The sequence below is a fragment of the Mobula birostris genome, chromosome 23, assembly GCF_030028105.1.
Source record: "Mobula birostris isolate sMobBir1 chromosome 23, sMobBir1.hap1, whole genome shotgun sequence".
NCBI classification, from domain to species: Eukaryota; Metazoa; Chordata; class Chondrichthyes; order Myliobatiformes; family Myliobatidae; genus Mobula; species Mobula birostris.
In genome coordinates this window covers 38,162,242-38,186,168 of record NC_092392.1, presented here as the reverse complement: position 1 = coordinate 38,186,168, position 23,927 = coordinate 38,162,242, and the positions used below count along the sequence as shown (strand labels likewise).

At 40.2% G+C, this 23,927-nt stretch overlaps 1 protein-coding gene across 4 annotated transcripts in view; it reads left to right on the top strand.

Moving 5' to 3' along the window:
• The window catches only part of tbc1d22a (TBC1 domain family, member 22a), a 335,257-nt gene that overhangs the window by 145,353 nt on the left and 165,977 nt on the right, over positions 1–23,927 (top strand). For all 4 annotated transcript variants that reach the window (XM_072241880.1, XM_072241879.1, XM_072241878.1 and 1 more), the window contains one exon: positions 12,312–12,387. In XM_072241880.1, the coding sequence (XP_072097981.1) occupies positions 12,312–12,387 (76 nt within the window). The remainder of the gene's footprint in view (positions 1–12,311; positions 12,388–23,927) is intronic.

Genomic DNA, 23,927 nt, shown 5'->3' with positions numbered 1-23,927 from the left:
GAGAGTAGAGCAGCGCACATCCCTGAGGTGCGCCAGTGTTGATTATCAGTGAGGTGGAGATGTTATTTTCAGTCTTTGAGGTGGATGGCAAAATACACCGTTGTTTGCATTTTAATTAGAAAAATATTTCTCATATAAAATGGTTACCAGAAATGAACTGTCACGTTATAAGATACAAGAGAAATATCTCATATTTAAATTTGAAAGTATTGTTTAACTATGTCTTAATGTGAACAAGTAATATGTTTTGGGTTTGTTTTAAACAATGACTTCAAATATGAGATCAAAATGAAATACATTAATTTAAAATATAATACAGTGTAATAGACATAAATTGTAAGTGACAGTCATGAATTTCAGATACTGATAATCTGAAATAAAAATGCTAGAAACTCTTAGCAGCGAGGCAGTGTTTGTGGAATGAGAAACTGATTTAATGTTTCAGGTGCAGAATCCTTTGACACAACTGGGCAAGGGTGAAATGACACTGATATCAAGCTGCAAGTCAGGAAGGGGGAGGATTGGCAAGATGGAGGGAATTGCTTTGATAGGTGCAATATGAGGATTGCACTGGGAATAAGCTGGTCAGTGGTTTAATGGCAGCAGTTAGGGAAAGAAAATTTTTTTTTCATAGAAGCAAAATATGAGGGCTTTTTGGAGAATGAGAACCCAAACAAAGAAACATAAAGGCTTAAGGTCAGATTATGTTCAAAGATTCAAAGTACAGTTATTATCAAAGTATGTATGCAGTATACAACCCTGGGATTTGTCTTCTCTATAGACAGCCACAGAATAAAGAAAACCACAAAAACCCATTCAAAGAAAAAAAATAAACCTCCCCCATGCTAAAAAAAACAAATCATGCAAACTGCAACCATAAAATGAGCAAGAAACACAGAATATAAAACACAAAATCGCAAGAGTCCAGGCATATTCAGTTCAGCTCAGTTCATTATCTGCAGGCTGCCCCAGTCAAAATCACCCAATATAGCAACTAAAATAGGGGTGACCAGAAACCAAAATCACATCATAACGTGAACTACAAAGTCCAATCCACAAACTGCATTAATGAACGAGCAAAACTGTGCAGTTGGATGTCTTGGCCTATAAGATATAGCTGGAGAAAGCAAGTTAATGGAAGTTGTAGAAATCAGTTTCAAATCCGAAGGGCTAGAATATGTTCCTCAAATTTGCATTCGGTTTTGTTAATAACGGTTCTGAAGGTTGTAGGCAGGTTAGATTTGGAATGCATGAAGAATTAGTGTTTTCTGTTTACAGTATTGTCAGTTTCTCAGGGCATTTTTTTTTTTAGCTAATGCTAATACTTTAAGCTTCTCATTTACTCTTGACATGAGAGAGAAACTGGGGAATTATAGACCAGTTAGCCTAACATCGGTGGTGGAGAAAATGCTAGGGTCAGTTATCAAAGATGTGATAACAGCACATTTGGAAAGCGGTGAAATCATCGGACAAAGTCAGCATGGATTTGTGAAAGGAAAATCATGTCTGACGAATCTCATAGAATTTTTTGAGGATGTAACTAGTAGAGTGGATAGGGGAGAACCAGTGGATGTGGTATATTTGGATTTTCAAAAGGCTTTTGACAAGGTCCCACACAGGAGATTAATGTGCAAACTTAAAGCACATGGTATTGGGGGTAAGGTATTGATGGCGATAGAGAATTGGTTGGCAGACAGGAAGCAAAGAGTGGGAATAAACGGGACCTTTTCAGAATGGCAGGCAGTGAGTAGTGGGGTACCGCAAGGCTCAGTGCTGGGACCCCAGTTGTTCACAATATATATTAATGACTTAGATGAGGGAATTAAATGCAGCATCTCCAAGTTTGCGGATGACACGAAGCTGGGCGGCAGTGTTAGCTATGAGGAGGATGCTAAGAGGATGCAGGGTGACTTGGATAGGTTGGGTGAGTGGGCAAATTCATGGCAGATGCAATTTAATGTGGATAAAGGTGAGGTTATCCACTTTGGTGGCAAAAACAGGAAAACAGATTATTTTCTGAATGGTGGCCGATTAGGAAAAGGGAAGGTGCATCGAGACCTGGGTGTCATTGTACACCAGTCATTGAAAGTGGGCATGCAGGTACAGCAGGCGGTGAAAAAGGCGAATGGTATGCTGGCATTCATAGCAAGAGAATTCGAGTACAGGAGCAGGGAGGTACTACTGCAGTTGTACAAGGCCTTGGTGAGACCACACCTGGAGTATTGTGTGCAGTTTTGGTCCCCTAATCTGAGGAAAGACATCCTTGCCATAGAGGGAGTACACAGAAGGTTCAGCAGATTGATTCTGGGATGGCAGGACTTTCATATGATGAAAGACTGGATCGACTAGGCTTATACTCGTTGGAATTTAGAAGATTAAGGGGGGATCTTATTGAAACGTATAAAATCCTAAAGGGATTGGACAGGCTAGATGCAGGAAGATTGTTCCCGATGTTGGGGAAGTCCAGAACAAGGGGTCACAGTTTGAGGATAAAGGGGAAGCCTTTTAGGACCGAGATTAGGAAAAACTCCTTCACACAGAGAGTGGTGAATCTGTGGAATTCTCTGCCACAGGAAACAGTTGAGGCCAGTTCATTGGCTATATTTAAGAGGGAGTTAGATATGGCCCTTGTGGCTAAAGGGATCAGGCGGTATGGAGGGAAGGCTGGTACAGGGTTCTGAGTTGGATGATCAGCCATGATCATACTGAATGGTGGTGCAGGCTCAAAGGGCCGAATGGCCTACTCCTGCACCTATTTTCTATGTTTCTGTGTATTCCTCCATGAGATCTAGGAGGATTTTTGGTGTCCTCTGTAAATTCAGACTTTAAGTACTTATTTCTTTTTCCTGCCTCTCCCTTGTTTCTCTCGAGAATTGTGCGTGTAAGGGGGCCCTTGTTAAATAATGTACTTTTTTTTCAATTCAATAGAAGATCTTACATACTGTTTTTATAATTCTTATTAGCTTAAAATCTGTCTATTTTCTCTTTAGCTTGTGGAAGTCTTAGTTGCCTTTTACTGCAAAGTAAGTGTCAAATTTTATCGAAATTGCAAGTGCACAGCAGCATTACATTTCACAGTGATTACACAATGTCGCTGCCTCTGAGAAGACCACAACTTTTTCCCTTGGGTTTGGAGGATTGTGTGTTTCAATGACCCAGAGAGCTATGCTGGCTGGGGTCAGAGCTTTATGCTTTGGCTCTTGTAGGGTCACCCATGCCAACCAGGTCAAAGAGCAGAGGCAAGGCTAAGAGTGGTTCATTGGTCCTCCAAGTTCAGGGGTTCAGATCAGGGCTAACAACCTTGACTGGTAAAACAAAATTATTACATAGACAGCAATGAAGGATTCCTTCTACATCTGAGTACAATGGTATTCCTAAGTCACTGCCTGGGACTTGCATGACTGATGGTAAATGAAGAGGAAGCTACTGATATGAAGGAAGCCATGAACGCTGCCAGAGATGGAGGACCTTTATTGTTGCCCTAAACGTCAGCGCGTATCGGGCAAAAGAAGAACAAAATGTCACCATTTAACCTCTCGTCTCTACATGCTGTACGTCTAAGAAATCTGCCTGGTGCCATTCTCTCACCCTTTTAAACACTGCGATGGAATCTGCCTCTAGCAAGATCTCTGGCAGTATCTTTCAGATGTTAACCAGCTGTGTGTGTGTGTGTGTGTGTGTGTGTGTGTGTGTGTGTGTGTGTGTGTATACACGTACACATTATATTTCATTTTTAATACTTGGTACTTTTGCTTATCATCTTTGTTCTGAACCTTTTAAGTTCTTGACCCCATTTTCAATTGAACAGTTTTTCTCCCTCTCTCTCTCCCCTTCATATTTTTAAATACCTGCAGCATATGCCCGTCTATCATCTTTTGTTCGATAAGAACAATTGTTATCCATACAACTGAGCTCCCCTTTCCTAGAATCATTTCTGTAAGTATCATTTGTATTCTGTCCAAAGTAATTTCCCAAGATGTGTCATCCAGAATTAGAAGCAGTACTTCACTTGTGATCAAAGTAGTGTTTCATAATCCCAAGAGGTTCTGCAGATGCTGGAAATCTTGAGTGACATGCACAAAATGCAGGAGGATCTCAGCAGGTCAGGCAATATGAACGGAAGGGAATAAACAGTCAACCTTTCAGGCAGAGACCCTTCATCAGGACTGGAAAGAAAGGAAGAAGAAGCCATAATAAGAAGCTTGGAGGACGGGGAGGAGCAAGTTGGCAGGTGATAGGTTGGGGTAAGGGGAAAGGTGGGTGGGGAGGGGAGGTAATAGGCGGAGATGTAAAAGGCTGAAGAAAAGTGAATCTAATAAGAGAGGATAGTGGATCGTAGGAAGAAGGAGGGGCACCAGAGAGAGGGGATGGGCAGGTGAGAACAAGAGAAGGGGTGAGAGGGGGATCCCAAATGAGGAATGGCAAAAGAGAGAATGGAGAGGGAAAGAATTTACCTGAAGTTAGAGAAATTGATGTTCATGTGATTATGAAGGTTACCCTGATAGAATTTGAGGTGTTACTTCTCTTACCTGAGTGTGGCCTCTTTGTGGCAGCAGAGGACACCATGAACAGACATGTTGGAATGGGAATGGACAATCAGATTAATATGAGTGGTGTCTGGGAAATCTGCCATTTGTGGTGGATGGAGTGAAGACGTTTAATGAAGTCGTATCCCTAATCTACATTGGGTCTCACCGATGTGGAGGAACTGTACCAGCTACAATAGATGACGGGTGAAGTGTTGCCTCACCTGCATGGATTGTTTGGGGCAAACCCACATGTTCATGGGGAGGACATGCTATTTCTGTACCGACAGTACTGGAATTGAACTCTGAACTCTGCCCCAAACTGTAATAGTATTGCGCTAACCACTGTGCTATTGTAGCGCCCCATTCTGCTTCTCCTACTCACCTGTTCTCTTCTCATCACCTCCTTCTGGTGCACCTTCTCCTTTCCCTTCTTCCGTTGTCCACTGTCTTTTAGTCTAAAATTCTTCTTTCTTCAGCCTTTTACTTCCACTTGTCCCCTCCCAGCTTCTTCCTTCACTCCTTCCCCCACCCACCCACCTTCCCCTTCACCTGCTCTCACTATCACCTGCCAGCTTGTACTCTCCTCCACACACACACACACACACACACACACACACACACACACACACACACACTCACACTCACACTCTCACACTCTTTCTTTTCTGGCTTCTGCCCCTTTCCAATTCTTGGCCCAAAGTAATGACTGTTTATTCCCCTCCACAAATGCTGCCACTAGTTCCTTTAGCATTTTATGTGTGACAGTTTTATACAATGCCTTGAAAAAGTATTCAGCTGCAACAACTATTTTCACATTTTACTGTCTCTATTTCCAGATCTAAAATACAGGTTTCCCCCGCCATCCGAAGGTAGAGCGTTCCTAAGAAATGGTTCGTAAGCCGAAATGTCGTAAAGCGAAGAAGCAATTACCATTTATTTATATGGGAAAATTTTGTGAGTGTTTGCAGACCCAAAAATAACCTACCAAATCATGACAAAATAACACATAAAACCTAAAATAACACTAACATATAGTAAAAGCAGGAATGATATGATAAATACACAACCTATATAAAGTAGAAATACTTCTGTACAACGATTGCCTGCACAGATTCTCCGTAGTGAAAATCTCACGCAAGCGCTCTTGGCAGAAAATCTCATGCAAGCGCTGTTGGCATAAATGCGCTCTCCAGTAACCTTTAAGCTATGAGGCTGGCAAATCTACCAAATAACATGTAAAAATACACAGCCTTTATAAAGTAGAAATAATGTATGTACAGTGTAGTATCACTTACCGGAATCGGGAAGACAGCTTGCCGAGTAAACTGATGATGGTGTGTTAGGCTGAGTCGTCGCAGGTTGGGTGGTGCAATGGCCCCCACCCTCTGGGCCACCGACCCGATACATTGCCGCGAAGAACGCAGCAGTAGCCGGGAGGCACACAGCACATCTTTAAGAAAAAAGCCGAAATAAACATGCTAATTAATTAGGTGCCGCCGACATGTAATTGTCGGCCCAGATCAGAGGCGATGCAATCGGAAATTGGCACTGATCTGGGCTGACAATTACGTGTCAGCAGCACCTAATTATTTAGCTTGTTTATTTCGGCTTTTTTCTTATAGATATGCTGTGTGCCTCCCAGCTACTGCTGCAATCTTCGCGAATCGGTACAATATCTGTCCGGGGCCCAGGTGTTGGGGTGGTGGGACACGGGGGTGTCATCTCATCATCGATCAGGGCAGGCAGCTCATCTTCTCCTATGACTGCCCGCCTCGATGTCGAAGATGAAGGTTCGTCGTCTGCTGTGGCTGATGTGGAAGGCTTGCTTGACTGCTGAGCCTTGCGCATTTTTCTATCATACAGTTGTTTGTAAGGACTCAAACCATCCTGCAAATATCTCCTAAACCTACGTACCCTTTCAAAATTAAAGTCGTACTTTATCATTGCAGCGAAAATCTCACACAGTTGCTTCACATTCAGTTCGCTACTGCATTCGGTTTTGATTGTTATCCTTTCCTCTTCCAATTGCATCAACTCTTCATCTATCAGTTCTTGGTCATGGGATGCCAAAACCTCTTCAACATCATCTTCGTCAGCTTCCACAAGCCAAACTCACTTTGTCCTTGCTTCGTTCAGCACGATCGTAACGCTTAATTATGTCTAGTTTTACGCTAAGTGTAACACCCTTACGAGCTCTTTTAGACTTTTCCAATACCTCAGAACTTATCTTGCAAACTCATCTGCTCACAGGCACGTGTTTAAGCAATGCCGTTCTGAATCCGGGGGAGAGCGGCTGCTCGGGACGCGACCTGCCTTTTACCACGCGCTGATTTTTTCGCGTGCTGATTTTTTATCGCGTGCTGCCTTTCTTCGTAACAGTGAAAACACCTTCTGAAAGCAAAAACAGGGTACTAATGTAGGTCTTTCGTAAGAGTGAGGTTTTGTAAAGCGAACGTTCGAAAAGCGGCGGACACCTGTATATTGAAGTATGATTTTTTGAGCTAATATACGAAACATTGTGCATCATGTCAAACCAAAAGAAAATTTCCAAAACCTGTCAACAATTGACTAAAAATTAAAAACCAAAATTGAGGCTGAAACTGTGTTCATCTGTTTTGTAATTACTATTACACTAACTTCCCTCAGTAGCAATATATTGCCTTACTAGCTCACCAAATTTGTTGAAGTAGAAAATTGGTGGTTCACCTGTTTTCAGTGAATTCAATAAAATACTGTAAACACTCCCTCTGTCTGAAAGGTCTAACAGAATGTTAGATTTTCAACAGACCAAATCAAATTGAAACAAAAGAGTATTCAAGACAAGTCAGCAAAATGATAATAGAGAAGCACACTTCTGGGGGAAGGTATAAGACCATCTGAAAGGCACTAAACGTGCCTTGGAGTTCAATGCAGTTCATTGTGGAAAAGTGGAAAACATATGAAATCTCAGCGACACTGCCTAGGTCAGGCCATTCCTGTGAACTTAATCATCGGAGAAGAATGGCACTTGTAAGAGGGGCTATGTGACGCCAACAGCACTCTGAGTGAGCTGTGGAAGTCAGTGACTGCAAATGGAGATTAAGTTCATGGCTCTACAATCCCTTAACGCCTTACACAAAAAAGGATATTTCTGGAAGAGTGGCAAGGAAGAAGCCCTGGATAAAACAAAATGCATCTCTTTGCTGTAAGGCTTTCCAAAACGTCACTTAAAAAGAACTGTAAAGATGTGGAAGAAGATGTTGTGTTCCAATAAGACTAAAGTGGAACTTTATGGCCTCAACACCAAGCGGTATGTCTAATACTGTATATCAGCCAGGTAACACCATCACTACTGTAAAGTATGGTGGAGGTAGCATCATGCTATAGGGATGCTTTTCAGCAGCAGGGAATGGGAATCTGGTCAAGATTGATGGGAAGAAGAATACTCTGAATACAGACAGATGCTGGATAAAAACCTGCTAGCTTCTGCCAGAAAGCTTAAACAGGGGATGAGGTTTGTTTATTTTAGCAGGACAATGACCCAAACCACACTGCCAGAGCAACCATGGAGTGGCTTCAAATGAAAAAAACATTGTTGTCCTTAAGTGGTACAGAGTCCTGACCTTAACATGATAGAATATCTGGCAGGACCTCAAGTTTGCTGGCCACTGCTGCTTCTCAACTAATATAACACAGCATGAATAATTTTGTAATGAGGAATGGGCAAATCATACTCCATCACATTGGGCAAAGCTAATAGACACGTATCCGAAAAGGTTGCTGGCTGCAGTAGCTGCGAGATGTGTTATAACTAGGTACTGAGCAAAGGCGGATGAATACTTTTGAACTGTTTTCATTTCAGTTTTTGAATTTTTAGCTTTCGTGCTTTACAATTTTCCCTGTTATTTGGTGCTCTATTGTGAAAAAGGAAGCATGTGATTCACAAATAAAAATTCCCAGTTAAATTGATCAGAATTTCTGGTTATATTAGCCATTTATGTTACTAAAGGGATGCGGGCTAAATACTTCCTTCAAGGCACTGTAAATATTCATCATAAACTTCCTTTCTCTTAATGTTCTCTGCTTCTATATATAAATCATCTATTTTTTAAAACCACATTTGCTACCTAAATTCTCCCTTTCAATGAATTTTGCCTGTATAATCTCTGTTCTTGTACTCTTTTTAAAATTGTGGCCTCTGGTTTCTTAGCATTAAGTTTTATTACTATCTTTCTGCCTATTCTATCATCCTTGAACTTCCTCAAAGTTCACAGAACTTCCAAGTTTTGTCATCTGCAAATTTGCACTGCAGCCAGTACATCCATGTCTAAATGGCTAATACGTTAGACAATAAATGGTTATTGTACCAATTGTGCACATTACCCTCCAATCATCAAATAATCCTTGATGACTATTGTCTGTTTCCTGTTACTTAACCAAAGTTCTGTTTGTGCAACAATAACATCCTTTTCTTTGGTCTTCAATCCTGGTGACAAACCTATTGTGTAGCACTTTATGTGACACCTTTGGAAGTGCATCATTGACTTTTCCCTTTTTGATCTTATCTGTTATTTCATTAAAAAAATTTGACATTGATTAGATTAGGCGCAACTTTCCTTTGATAAATTGGCTTTCTCTAACTAACTTGCATTTGTCCAAATGGCTAATTTTGAAACTGATTGTTGTTTCTAGAATTTTCCACACTCCGAAACTACTCTAAACTGGTTACTATATAGTTACCAGGACTAAACTTTCAACTCAGTTTGAGCAAAGACATGGCATTTGCAATTTTCTGGCCTCACATCTTTGAGGTACTTTTTCACTGGTCTCCTTGATTCCATATCCTTGGCTACCCATGGAGCTTTGACTTTAATTTATGAATCCATCTCCCTCACAGAAATGTCTCTGATCTACAGCTGAAACATCTTATACCCTTGCCTCCCTTATTGTCCACCTTTGGTTTTAATTTACCTCAGGCAAAATCTGCTTCCTCCCCCTGAAGCTGGCCCTTGACCATTTTTCTGTTACTTCACACTTTTTCTATGTATGCAGCCAAAGATTCTTTTATCCCTTGGCATTTATTCTTGGATACTTTATCAACCATTTTGATGTCAAATCATAAAATCTCCCTGTGAATTGCTTTGGGATATTTGACTATGTTAAAGGTGCTATATAATTCCAAGTTACGACTATATATGAGATGCTTTTCGGCTGTTGAAACAGTTGTGTGCTTTGTATAAAGGCATTGTTTATGTTGCAACATTGAATTACATTTTTTTCATGTTTGTTGTTTGCAAAATCAATTGAGTTGGTTAAGGAAATAATAAGTTAGCATGTTTGTGAGAAATGGATCAGCCTTAGTTTTGCAAATACAGTAAATTCCAATTAATTGGACCATTCATTAGTTGGAATAGCCTTAAAAGAACAAAAACCAATGTCCTTCCAGGTGAGGCAACACTTCACCTGTGAGTCGACTGGGGTGATATACTGCGTCCTGTGCTCCCGATGTGGCCTTTTATATATTGGCGAGACCCGACGCAGACTGGGAGACCGCTTTGCCGAACATCTACGCTCTGTCCGCCAGAGAAAGCAGGATCTCCCAGTGGCCACACATTTTAATTCCACATCCCATTCCCATTCTGACATGTCTATCCACGGCCTCCTCTACTGTAAAGATGAAGCCACACTCAGGTTGGAGGGACAACACCTTATATTCCGTCTGGGTAGCCTCCAACCTGATGGCATGAACATCGACTTCTCTAACTTCCGCTAATGCCCCACCTCCCCCTTGTACCCCATCCATTATTTATTTTTATACACACATTCTTTCTCTCATTCTCCTTTTTCTCCCTCTGTCCCTCTGACTATACCCCTTGCCCATCCTCTGAGTTCCCCCCCCACCTTGTCTTTCTCCTTGGACCTCCTGTCCCATGATCCTCTCGTATCCCTTTTGCCAATCACCTGTCCAGCTCTTGGCTCCATCTCTCCCCCTCTTGTCTTCTCCTATCATTTTGGATCTCCCCCTCCCCCTCCCACCTTCAAATCCCTTACTAACTCTTCCTTCAGTTAGTCCTGACGGAGGGTCTCGGCCTGAAACGTCGACTGTACCTCTTCCTAGAGATGCTGCCTGGCCTGCTGTGTTCACCAGCAACTTTGATGTGTGTTGCTTGAGAAAATAGTCAGGATTCTCTTTGTTATTTTGGACACAACGTTGTTGCCAAACAGTTTCTAACTAATGTCATTTGTGTGCACTTGTGTGCTGTTAGTGACTACACCTTTGTTAAAGTGAACAATTTTTAACTTGTGTCACTTGCACTGGTTTATGTTCAAAACAGTGATTTTTGTCACTGATAGGTGGAGAGAAATGTGAGAAAGTTCAGAGTTGTTTTGTTCATTGTAGGTTTCATGCATTCTTGCTTGGAGGTGCCAGAAATGGGCAGGAGAGAAAATGAAAGTATTTCACTTATTCATTAAGTTAGGTTCTACAAAGAACTTGAAGGTATCAACATTCATCTTGAATGTTAGTCATACTTTATTGATCCCGGGGGAAATTTACAATGAAAGTAAAGATTTGGAGGATGCAATCATGAAAAGCATTGTATGAAGGTAGTCCATTATCTGCACTGGGTGTCTGTGTTCATTTATAGTCAATGAAAAGAGCATGACAGCGTACACAGGATGAGTTCCTATGTCATTAACTATTAGAAACTAGCACAGTTTTCTAACACAGTTGCAACACACAGAAAATGCTGGAGGAACTCAGCAAGTTAGGCAGCATCCATGGAAATTAGTAAACAGTCAACATTTTGGTTCAAGACCCTTCTTCTGGATTTGCTGAGTTCCTCCAGCATTTTGTATGTGTTGGTTTGGATTTCCTGCATCTGCAGACTTCTTTGTGTTTATAGTACTGCTGTGGTATAGGTAGTACAAACATATTTTAACTTGTTCTGTGTTTCATTTAAATGTATAATTTGTTACTCAGTTAAATTGTAGCTTATTCTTTTTTTATATAACCTTTTAACTATTTCCATGAAACCAGTTAATTAGGACAGCCGCTTAATTGGGCCGAAATGTACTGCTCCCTCTGTCACAATTAACCGGAGTCCACTGTTTCGATAAATACATTAACATTTATAAACTCCAACAGTTGTACTGTATATTCTCTGGGGTTAGCCTTTCAATTTCCAGAGTTCTCAGCATGGTATAATAAAGCATCAAAATGACAGCATTATGTGCTTTGAATGACAACATCAAATGATTTGTTTCAAATTTTAGAATAGTAATCTTTGTGTCACATTTGAGTACAACAGTACATAAGATTGCTACTTCACTTATAACTGTGCTTCCTGGAATGCAGGCTTTTATTGTGTTGCTATTGACAGGTAGCTTTAAATTGTTATAGATGCTAACAGCTGAAGCGTAGATATATTGGCACCAAATTAGTTTCAGTTCATGCACACGTTCTTTGAAGCTTTGGAAATTCCATTAATCTAGCATCTCCTGCTGAGCAGTCTTCTGTGGAATCTTAACGATCTATATCAACCATCTATTCACCTCTACAATGCAGAAGACACTTGTGTAATTCAAAAATATTGATGCTGACGTCTTTATTGTTATGCCATTTTTTAGAAACCATGATCTTTTGTTTTTCTCATTTCCTGAACAGTGTGTTTCCTTTCTTGGCAAATGTTTTGTATTGATCTTGCAGGGGAAGCTATAGAAATGCAAATCTTTGCTGAATGCTTGGAAACGTGTATTGCCATGGCCTTTAGTACAAGTAATTGTGAAACTTTGTTTTTCAAGGACAACTACACATTTGCACAGCCAGGGATTCAGAAGAAAGTGAAAGCTCTACAGGAGCTTGTAAGTCGGATCGATGGTAAGTCTAAATCGATGTTGAATTTCTGGTGAATGGAACAGCAATATGTTAATACTGTTGGGTTTAGGGAGAAAACAGAAATGAAGTGCCATCCTCAGTCAGTTTAGAACATTATGCCCTTTGTAGGACCACTGCTGTATGTCATTTAAGGAGAATTACTATAGCATGGGCAAGTTTTGTTACTTTATGAATGCATTACAATCAAACTTCAAAGGTATTTTTTTGTTTTAAATGTAATGGCTGCAGAAGAAAAGCAGTCTACATTAAATTTACTGACTCTTAATTCTGCAGGAAGTCACATCAGCTGTGTTTTAGTTCCCTCACCGCTGAGCTTTGTGCAGTCATGCATCCCTGTCCTATTGTGAGCAATGAAATTGTGCAGTGGATCAAATTAAATATGGACTCTGCAAATTTATAATATATTAAACAAGTTAGATAATTCTGAAGGGAATTTTGGATCAGTCAGTCTGGGTGTTTGGAGATTTTTTTAAAGATGTATTTGCTATGATGGATTTGCTGTTCTGAACAATAGCAATAATAGCTGCTCGAGTCAAATCATCGTTCCTCATACCTCCCAATCCCTCTGTCATTGAGAATTTTTCATAGAAGACAATCTGGGAGACTAAAGTCATTTAGTTATGCCCTAGATAAAATATTTTGGCTAAAGCAAAGGAAGATGTACGCTCAATGGCCACTGTATTAGAACCTCCTGTATCTAATAAAAGTGAATACTGATTGTATGTTTGTGGTTTTCCGTTGCTGTAGCCCATCCACTTCAAGGTTCGATGTTGTGCATTCAGAGATGCTCTTCTGTACACCACTGTTGTAACGCATTGTTATTTGAGTTACTGTTGCCTTCCTGTCAGCTTGAACCAGTCTGGACACTTTCCTTTGACCTCTCTCATGAACAAGGTGTTTTTGCTCACAGAACTGCTGCTCACTGAATACTTCTTTTTGTTTTGTGTTTTGCACCATTCTCTGTAAACTGTAGAGATTGTTGTGTGTGGAAATCCTGACAGATCAGCAGTGTCTGAGATATTCAGATCACGGAGTTAATAAGATGGGAGAATTTAATGCTGGCTTAAAGACTGATTTGGGAAAAATGGATTTCTGTTGACCTGGTGTGACTGTATTGGAATATAGAGTATAGGTCTGGTTTCCCAATCAAGGGAAGGATATATTTGGCAGTGGGATTGCAGCCAAGGCCTATCACACTGATTTTTGGAACAGTGTATTTTCTTGTATATTGAGCAGGCTGAGTCAATTTTCTCATGACTTGAGAATAATGGGAAGTGATCTCATTGAAACACATGGTTTTCCAGAAGAGTTAGACAGGATACATATAGAGTTGATGTTTCTCCTGGCTAAGTTGTCTGGAAATGAGGTATCACAGTCTCAAAGTAAATGGTTCGGCCTTTCAAGACTGAGATGAGAAGAAACTTCTTCAATCAGAACGTAGTTAATCTCTCAAATTCTGTGTCCTATGGGGTATGGAGGCTCAGTTTTTAAATAAATTCAGGATAGGCTATTAGATTTTCAGACGTTAGGAAAATCAAAATGTGATTAGAGGAGGGGTGAATTATTGGATTCTGGAGCAGGTATGAAAGGTAAATTGACCCTTCTAGTTGTTCTGTGATCCAATGATTTACTTTTGATTTTAAGTCGTGAATTTAAAATAGAGCGAGGCAAGAGAACAAATTATTAATAATTAATAATAGAACAAATTAATGCCTTTGAAGATTATGGAATTGAAAAACTTACTGATTTAATCAATGACATTTATGAGACTGGAATAATACCAGAAGAGATGAAAAGAATCAGTATTTATCACTCTTCCTAAGAAAGCTGGAGCAATAGAATGTGAATTACATAGGACCATAAGTTTAATGAGTCATATCACCAAGATACTTATAAGAATTTTGATGACAAGAGCTAAAGTTAAGATACAAGCTGAAATAGGCAAAGAACAGTGTGGTTTTGTGAAAGACAAAGGTACAAGAAACCCAATATTGATGTTAAGGATACTATCAGAACGAGCTATTCAAGTGCAAAAAGATTTGTTTGTTTTATCGACTACACAAAAGCATTTGATAAAGTGAAGCATAATAAGTTATTTGAAATAATACAGAAAACTCGAGATCTAGATTCAAAAAATAAGAGACATCTTGGGAATCAAAGTTGGCGGTGAAAACATCAATAATTTCAGACATGCAGATGACAGTGTGTTAATTGCAAGTACGGAGGAAGAACTACAAAACTTAATTGACATAATTGTTGAAGGAAATGCAAAAATGGGTCTATCTATCAATTGCAAAAAGACAGAATGTATGGTGATATCCAAAAAGAAGGAGAATCCTATCTGCAGGCTGAGAATAAATGGGGAAGACATAAAACAAGTAAAGAACTTTTGCTACTTAGGAAGCTCGGTGACATCAGATGGCAGGTGCGACTTAGACATCAAAAGAAGAATAGAGATAGCAAAAGACACCTTTACGAGAATGAAGAGTATACTGACCAATACTAAACTAGGCATGACAACCTGCTTCAGAGTACTGAAGTGTTTATCCAGTTATGTTGTATGGATCAGAATGTTGGACAAAATCTAGTATCGTGAGGAAATGAATTGTAGCAGCAGAAATGTGGTTTTTGAGGAGGATGCAAAGAATATCATGGACGGAATGAATATCTAACGAGGATGTCATGAACAGAGCAAACACAAAAAGAGAAATAATGTATGAGATCATGAAAAGGCAACGTAAGTACATTGGGCATATGATTAGGAAAGAGGAGTTAGAATGCACGGTAATTATGGGAAAGATTGAAGGAAAGAAAACAAGAGGAAGACAAGACAATTGATGATGGAGACAGCAACCAGAGAATTGGAAATGAATACCAATGAATTGATCCACTTGACCGGAAACAGGAGTGTGTGGGCCATGGCAGTCAAAGCTCAAACTGGGCATGGCACCTGATGATGATGAGGCAAGAGGAATGGAGAAGTTTCTCTTCTGAGGATTGATAATGGAAGCATTAATTCATTTGTCACTCAGACTTGATAAGGTTGATGCCATTTGTACTTCTAAAGAAGCTTTGAATAAATATTTGAAGCAATTCATAGAATATGTAAAGAGTACGATAGTTGCATTAAGTTTGGATTGCTTGAACAAAGAGTTGGGTCAAACCCAAGAGCAGATTGGGTTTCTCTCATTCAAAGATATCTTGAGGAACATGTGTTTAACATTGTTTTTCAAAAGATTATTGTAACATGCAACCTTTCAAAGATGTACTTCTATGATTGTGGGCTTGTGTATCTACATGTCTGATGGATATGTTTGCCATAAATTTATTTTCGTAATTATGAACTTCATGTTTGTTTTTACTGCAAGATGATAAATCCACTTGATTAGTATTTACATTCTCATTAGGGATACCTGGTGGTGTCTTTTTTACAGTAAAGATTTAATGTTACTTTGACAAAAATTGGAAGTATATTTAATAGTAATCAAATATAAAACACACAAATATGGACATTTAAAGGTCTAACATGTTTATAGGAGATTGCTTATCTTAAAGGCATGCAATAGAAGAATTTGCTATAGGGAGCTGGAAGAGATGAATGTTATGTAAGGTGTTTGTGCTGTAAAGCATTTGGTTTTTCTGCATCTTTTTGAATAGTTTAAACTGCACGAAACAAGCATGGTGTATAATACCTTCAGCCTTTTGAATTGATAGAAGATATAGTGGGAAGTGTGTGTAAATTCTGGCATGTCAGCTGGTGGCAAGATGTGGATGACAAAATGATAAATGATCTAATTGCTTGCTATCAACCAGCATGTTAGCTTTGAGATTCATGTACAGAGGCACATAGGGCCTTTTTACTATCAACATTCTCTCTGTCTTATCATTTAAAAAAAAGCTATTTTTGTAATTTTCCTGAAGAGTGGATACCTGTATATTCCAGATTGTTTTTGTCCATTCACTTGACCTGTCTGTATTCCTTCCAGCTTATTTATATTCTTTTCACACCTAATATTCCCAATATAATAGCAACCAATATAATATGGTTAGGAAAAATGTATTTCTTTTTTTTTTAATTTTTATTTTTATTGAAGGAATGACACAATACAGAATGTATAATGGATTACATTTTCCTCCATTTTGCTTTAGTATCGTACCCCCAAAACAAACCTCCCCCCCCACCCGCCCTCCCCGAACATATCATGGCAGCTAATATATTTATAACACAACAATTCACAAATACAAGTACGGACATTTCACAACCATACCCCCACACTACTTCAAGACGACGGCTCACACACATCTGCATGATCCAAAATACAATCATGTTTACAATTCATCAACCACCCTGTGAGGTAAATTATAAGCGTGTTAAATGGGAGGCAACTTCCCAAGTGCAATCAAATGCCTTCAACTAATAGGTAATTCCTTAAGACTCCCAAAATATGATAAGAAAGGTCCCCATTTCGAATAGAACTTTTTCACAGACCCCCTCAAAGTGAATTTAACCTTTTCTAATTTCAGAAAAAACATTACATCTTCTAACCAAGCAGCAGCAGTTGGGGGAGTGGCAGATTTCCAAACCAGCAAAGTTCTCCTACGGGCCAATAGCGATGTAAATGCAATGATATCCGACTGGCTTGTATTTAAACCCAAATCATCATCTGCCACACCAAATACAGCTATAAGCGGGCAAGGTCTCAGTGTCACCCCCAAAACCTCACTGATAATTTTAAAAACCAGTGCCCAATAGTCATCAAGCCGAGGGCATGACCAAAATGCATGTACTAAACCAGCCGGAGAGAAGGAACACCTGTCACAGTCAGCGTCTGTCCCAGGGTATATGTCTGCATGTCTGGCTTTACTTAAATGTACCCTGTGTAAAACTTTAAATTGTATGAGCCCCAGTCTAGCACATGATGATGAGAAATGAACCCTATTCAATACTTTTGCCCAATATTCCTCAGCCAGATCCATACCGAGCTCATCCTCCCACCTGCTCTTAGTTTTGTTTAGTTCTTGAACTCCCAAAGACATCAGCTGAGAGTATAGTTCAGAAATCAGCCCCTTATTAAAGCTAAGAGTGAATTTTTCCCATAACATAGCAGGTGGTAGAACAGGAAAAGAGGGAAATTTTTCCTTGACAAAGTGGCAAATCTGCAGGTATTTAAAAAAATGATTTTGCAGAAGGCCATACTTACCGCGCAGGTTATCAAAACTATCAAATATGTTATCAGTATACAAATCCTTAATGCGCGTAAAACCGTTCAAACCCCATTGTCTAAAAGCTGAATCGAATGTGGAGGGAGGAAATAAATGGTTTTTATGAATGGGGCCCAAAACTGAAGCTGATATGAATTTATAGTGGCAGCGAAATTGATTAAAAATTTTGAGGGTGGAGAGCACGACCGGGTTAGATGTGAATTGAGAGAATTTCAATGGTAAGGAAGAATACACCAAAGCTGGGAGAGACGAGGAGTGGCAAGACCGTGACTCAAGCAGGCACCAGATTATATCTGGCCGGTGAAGCCAAAATAATACTTTTTGAATGTTCGATGCTCAGTAATAATGAATAAAGCTGGGAAGACCCATTCTACCTACGTCACGACCTCTGTGGAGAGTGTGCTTATTAACCCTTGGGACCTTATTTTCCCAAATAAAGGAGGTTATAGCTTGATCGACTGATTTAAAAAATAACTTAGATAAGAAAACTGGCAAACACTGAAACAAATAGAGAAATCTAGGAAGTATAGTCATTTTCACTGACTGAATTCTCCCAGCTATAGTAAGGGGTTAACTGCGCCATCTCTCGAAATCAGCCTTCATTTGGCTAACCTGAGGCCTGTAGTTAGCTTCAAACAGAGATGTAAAAGAGCGAGTAATATGTATTCCTAGGTATACAAAACCATCTTGAGATAAAGGAAAGGGCAAGGATTCCTGTCGGATCTGTAGGACCAAGTTATTAATGGGAAAGCACTTGCTTTTTTGAAAGTTCAGTTTATAGCCAGAGAAGGCTCCAAATTGACCTAATAATGACACAATAGCAGGACTACTACCTATAGGGTCGCTAACGTAAAGTAAGAGGTTATCAGCATATAGGGAAACACGGTGTTCCATGTCCCCTCTTCTAACAATTGAAATAATGTAGTTGACTTAAGTGCAATAGAAAGAGGCTCAATTGCAATTGCAAAAAGAAGAGGGGACAATGGGCAGCCTTGGCAAGTGCCACATGTTAATGGGAAATAGTCAGATCGAAAGTAATTTGTCTGTATACATGCTAAAGGCAAGTGGTATAATAGCTTAATCCAAGCTATAAATATTCTGCCAAATCCAAATTTCTCCAAAACACTGAACAAGTATACCCACTTCACTCTATCAAACGCCTTCTCCGCGTCCAAGGCGATAACAACCTCTGGACTTGGAGAATCACTGGGTGAATAAACCACATCAGCCAGTCGACGGATATTAAAAAAAGAATAGCAATTTTTAATAAAACCTATTTGATCATCTGAAATTATCTTGGGAAGGGGACGTTCTAAACGACATGCAAGCACTTTAGCCAAAATTTTCACATCTACATTCAAAAGTGAGATGGGGCGATATGATCCACATTGAGTCGGGTCCTTGTCCTTTTTAAGAAGTAGTGAAATAGCTGCCTGTGAAAGAGAAGGGGGTAAGGAGCTGTTCTCCAAAGATTCCTGAAACACTTCTAGAAGGACCGGTATGAGCTTATTCTTAAATTTCTTATAAAATTCTATTGGATAACCATCAGGACCTAGGGACTTACCACTCTGCATAGCCATAATGGCATTATTAATCTCTTCCTGCCCAAGAACCCGATCTAGGTTCTCCACTTCCTCTGGTTCAAGAGTTGGTATTTCCAAATTATCTAAAAAACGTTCCATATTTGTTTTACCTGAGGGGAACTCTGAGGCATACAGAGAGGAATAAAAAGTTGCAAAGATGTTATTAATCTCTTTTGGATTGCTTGTCAAGTTCTGGTGCATGTCTCTTATCTGGGGAATAAGTCGTGATGCAGCTTGACGTTTCAACTGATGAGCCATAAGCCGGCTCGCCTTGTCACCATATTCATAACAGAGGCCACGTGTCTTAAGAATTAATTGTTCTGATAGGTTTGTAGATAGAAGATTAAACTTCACATGCAAATCAACCTGGCTTTTATATAATTCTGCAGTGGGTGCCTCCGAGTATTTTCTATCCAGGGCCCAAATAGATTGCAATAACACTTGCATTTCCTTCCTACGCTCTTTATTGGCATGTGAAGTATAAGATATTATTTGACCCCTCAAGTAAGCTTTTAAAGTTTCCCAAAGTAAAGAGTACGATACTGACTCAGTTTTGTTAGTCTCGAAGAATGTGTCAATGTTAGCCGATATATAACTACAAAATTTCTCATCAGAAAGCAAAAGGGGGTTAAGTCTCCACAGAGGCCGTTCTCTAACGTTTAAAGGAAAACATAGGTCCAGTTTCATGGGCGAGTGATCAGATATAACTATAGCAGTGTATTCAATTTGTCTAATCATAGGTATCAAGGAGTTATCTATAAAGAAATAGTCTAGCCTGGAATAGGAGTGGTGAACATGAGAGAAGAAAGAGAATTGCCTAACTGATGGATTCAAAAATCTCCAAGGATCCATATAACCATTTTATTGCATAAACATCGAGAAGGCCTTTGCCATACCAGAAAATGTTCCCCTAGGGCAAGACCTATCAAGCAGTGGGTCAATAGCACAGTTCAAATCTCCGGAAAAGATTAGCTTATGTGTATTCAGGTTAAGTATTAATGACAAAAGCTTATTTGCAAATTGGACATTGTCCCAATTAGGAGCATAAACATTTACCAAAATAACAGGTATCTGAAAGAGAGAGCCAGAGGCTATAATAAAGCGACCATTAGGGTCACTGATTACATCAGATGGCGTGAACTGCATTCTTTTGGTGATTAATATTGCCACCCCCCCCCGGACCTACTATTAAATCTGGAATGAAAAACCTGACTAATCCATGCTTTACAAAGTCTATTATGGTCGTCCACTCTTAAATGTGTCTCTTGTAGAAATAGTATATCTACTTTTAATTGTTTCAGATGAGAGAAAACTTTAGCTCTTTTAACCGGGCCATTGAGCCCCTTTACATTCCAAGAAATAAACCTCACAGGGTGGCCTCCATCAGCAGCACTCACATTAACCATATCAAAAGGCACAGAGGGCCTACAATCCAAAACAGTGCGAGGGCATAAGTTGCACACAATAACGCACAATGAAAAGAAAGTCTGATCAATCCGTAACACACAAAAGAATAAACTGCCATGGTAATCCCCCAAAACACTCCCCCCACCCCTTTACACAAACAAAACAACCCAATTAACCCCCGAAACCTAGATCTACCTCCCCAATTGAGGATGATTGCAGGCAGTACCCAACAAAAAACTTCCAAGGTGTTCCCCATACAACCCAACTTTCAATCTAATCTAGGGTGGCTCCCCTCCTTAACATTTATCCTATCACTTATACTACCTTTAATATAACATATAGGCTAAAGATGACACAGGTCAAGCTAAGCATTAAAAACAAAAAAAAACAATAGGCAACTTAAACGCCCGAGATACAAATCCCAAATGTTTACATTGTGCTGGTTGAAAGTTTTTGTTAATCAGTTTCAGCAGCATAGCAGTTCGACCCGATCGCGTTCCACAAATTAAACTGGAAAAAATGAACAGAGAAGTGGATTGTGAAAATTAACAGTTTGCCTCGGCATGAGGCCCCTTCAATGCTGCATGAATAACCTTAAAAAAAAGTCATTGCTCTCCTCGTTCTTCTTCTCCCCAGCGCGAATGGTAAAACTCTTTGGCCGCCTCTGGTGTATGGAAATAATGCTTTTTACCTTCACGCATGACCCGGAGCTGGGCAGGATACAAGAGGCCGAACCTGACCCCTCTCCCGTAAAGCAGGGATTTCACCTCCTTGAAAGCTGCTCGTTTTTTACCCAGCTCCGCACTAAAATCTTCATAAAAAAACACGCGGTGTCCGCGGAAATACAGCTCCTGCTTCCGTCTATTGATGAGGCGTTGCTTATCTTGAAAGGAGTGAAAGCAAACCAGGAACATTCTTGGTCTCGTTTGCTTGGCTCCAGAGACACCAGATGGTTTACGTCCAACTCAGTGAGCACGCGAAAGTACGAGAGGACTTGGGAAAAAATTTGTCCCCAGCACTTTGTCAAAAAACTCGGTCATAAATTTAGCAGGGTCCGAACCTTCCAAATTTTCAGGAATGCCGACCACTCTCAAATTGGATCTCCGCGACCAATTTTCGAGGTCATCTAGCTTTCCCTTCAGAAATGCGTTTTCGTTCTGCAACGCTGCAATGGTGACTTCGATGCTCACCAGTCGGTCACTGTAATCATTCAGGCCGTCTTCAACCCTACGAATGCGTTTGTCGTGTGACTCGTAAGCAGACATAATTTGTTCCATGGTAGCAGTCACTGGTGATAAAGCATCTTCAAGTTCTCTTTTTAAGGCAGAATGCACTGCTTGCATCATGTCAGAAGTAAGTACTAAACGAAGCCTCTCCAAGTCATCAGGTAGGGCAGGTCCGGGTCCAGCTCCAGCAGCATGCTACGGCGCCATTACTGTAACATCAGTCTGCTTGCTCGAGGCTTCGCTATCTTTTTTCCCAGTTTTACTTCGAAGGTACATTCTACTTGCCACTTCAATGTCCAGCTATGTCCCGCGTTGTTCACAATGGTAAATATTCAGTTATCTCGAGCATACGGCAAAGATAAACAGGTAGATTTTTAATAAAAATCGGGAGCCACACTCACACGCACCAACTCACTCCATACTCGACCCCAGAAGTCAGGAAAAATGTATTTCGATAAAAGCTCCACATGATGTATTTAAATGGTGAATGAGTTTAATGGGCTGAATGGCCTATTCGCACCCCTTTATCTCACATTCTCAGAGATTGTTTCTTATCTCTGAAATGGAAATACGAAATGAACAGTCCTAATTTATTCTTGTTTGATTGGAACTGGATAAGAGAAGATTGAAAATTGTTATTCTTGAAGAATTTTTGATAGAGCATCTAGGGAGAAAAAGTATCCATTAACAGATAGTTTAGTAAATAGTGAATACATAAATCTTTGTCCACTAATTACATTAATCGATTTATGTGTCCACTGAGTGCTAAACTAGTAATTAACAGAAAGAAAACTGATGTAGGAGATTCTTTTTTTCCTCCGCGCATAAGGAATAGAAGCAGGAGGAAACAATTCAGTCCTCTGAGCCTGATTCAGCAATCAAAAATATCATACGGATTGTCTGCCTGAATAACATTTTCCTGCCCAATATCTGTTGATTCCTCCAAACTTAGAAGAGTAGAGGCCTCCCACTCTTGCTCCTCCCTCCCCTCCCCAATGTGACAGCATAGCTATATCCAGATTAGTGTGCTGAAATTTAGCTGCAAGATTAGATGTATTTTAGGTAAGCAGAGCAGAATTGTGCATTATTATCAACATATAGAAACATAGAAACATAGAAAATAGGTGCAGGAGTAGGCCATTCGGCCCTTCGAGCCTGCACCGCCATTTATTATGATCATGGTTGATCATCCAACTCAGAACCCCGCCCCAGCCTTCCCCCCACACCCCCTGACCCCCGTAGCCACAAGGGCCATATCTAACTCCCTCTTAAATATAGCCAATGAACTGGCCTCAACTGTTTCCTGTGGCAGAGAATTCCACAGATTCACCACTCTCTGTGTGAAGAAGTTTTTCCTAATCTCGGTCCTAAAAGGCTTCCCCTCTATCCTCAAACTGTGGCCTCTCGTTCTGGACTTCCCCAACGTCGGGAACAATCTTCCTGCATCTAGCCTGTCCAATCCCTTTAGGATCTTATACGTTTCAATCAGATCCCCCCCTCAATCTTCTAAATTCCAACGAGTACAAGCCCAGTTCATCCAGTCTTTCTTCATATGAAAGTCCTGCCATCCCAGAAATCAATCTGGTGAACCTTCTTTGTACTCCCTCTATGGCAAGGATGTCTTTCCTCAGATTAGCGGACCAAAACTGCACACAATACTCCAGGTGTGGTCTCACCAAGGCCTTGTACAACTGCAGTAGTACCTCCCTGCTCCTGTACTCGAATCCTCTCGCTATAAATGCCAGCATACCATTCGCCTTTTTCACCGCCTGCTGTACCTGCATGCCCACTTTCAATGACTGGTGTATAATGACACCCAGGTCTCGTTGCACCTCCCCTTTTCCTAATCGGCCACCATTCAGATAATAATCTGTTTTCCTATTTTTGCCACCAAAGTGGATAACTTCACATTTATCCACATTAAATTGCATCTGCCATAAATTTGCCCACTCACCCAACCTATCCAAGTCACCCTGCATCCTCTTAGCAACCTCCTCACAGCTAACACTGCCACCCAGCTTCGTGTCATCCGCAAACTTGGAGATGCTGCATTTAATTCCCTCATCCAAGTCATTAATATATA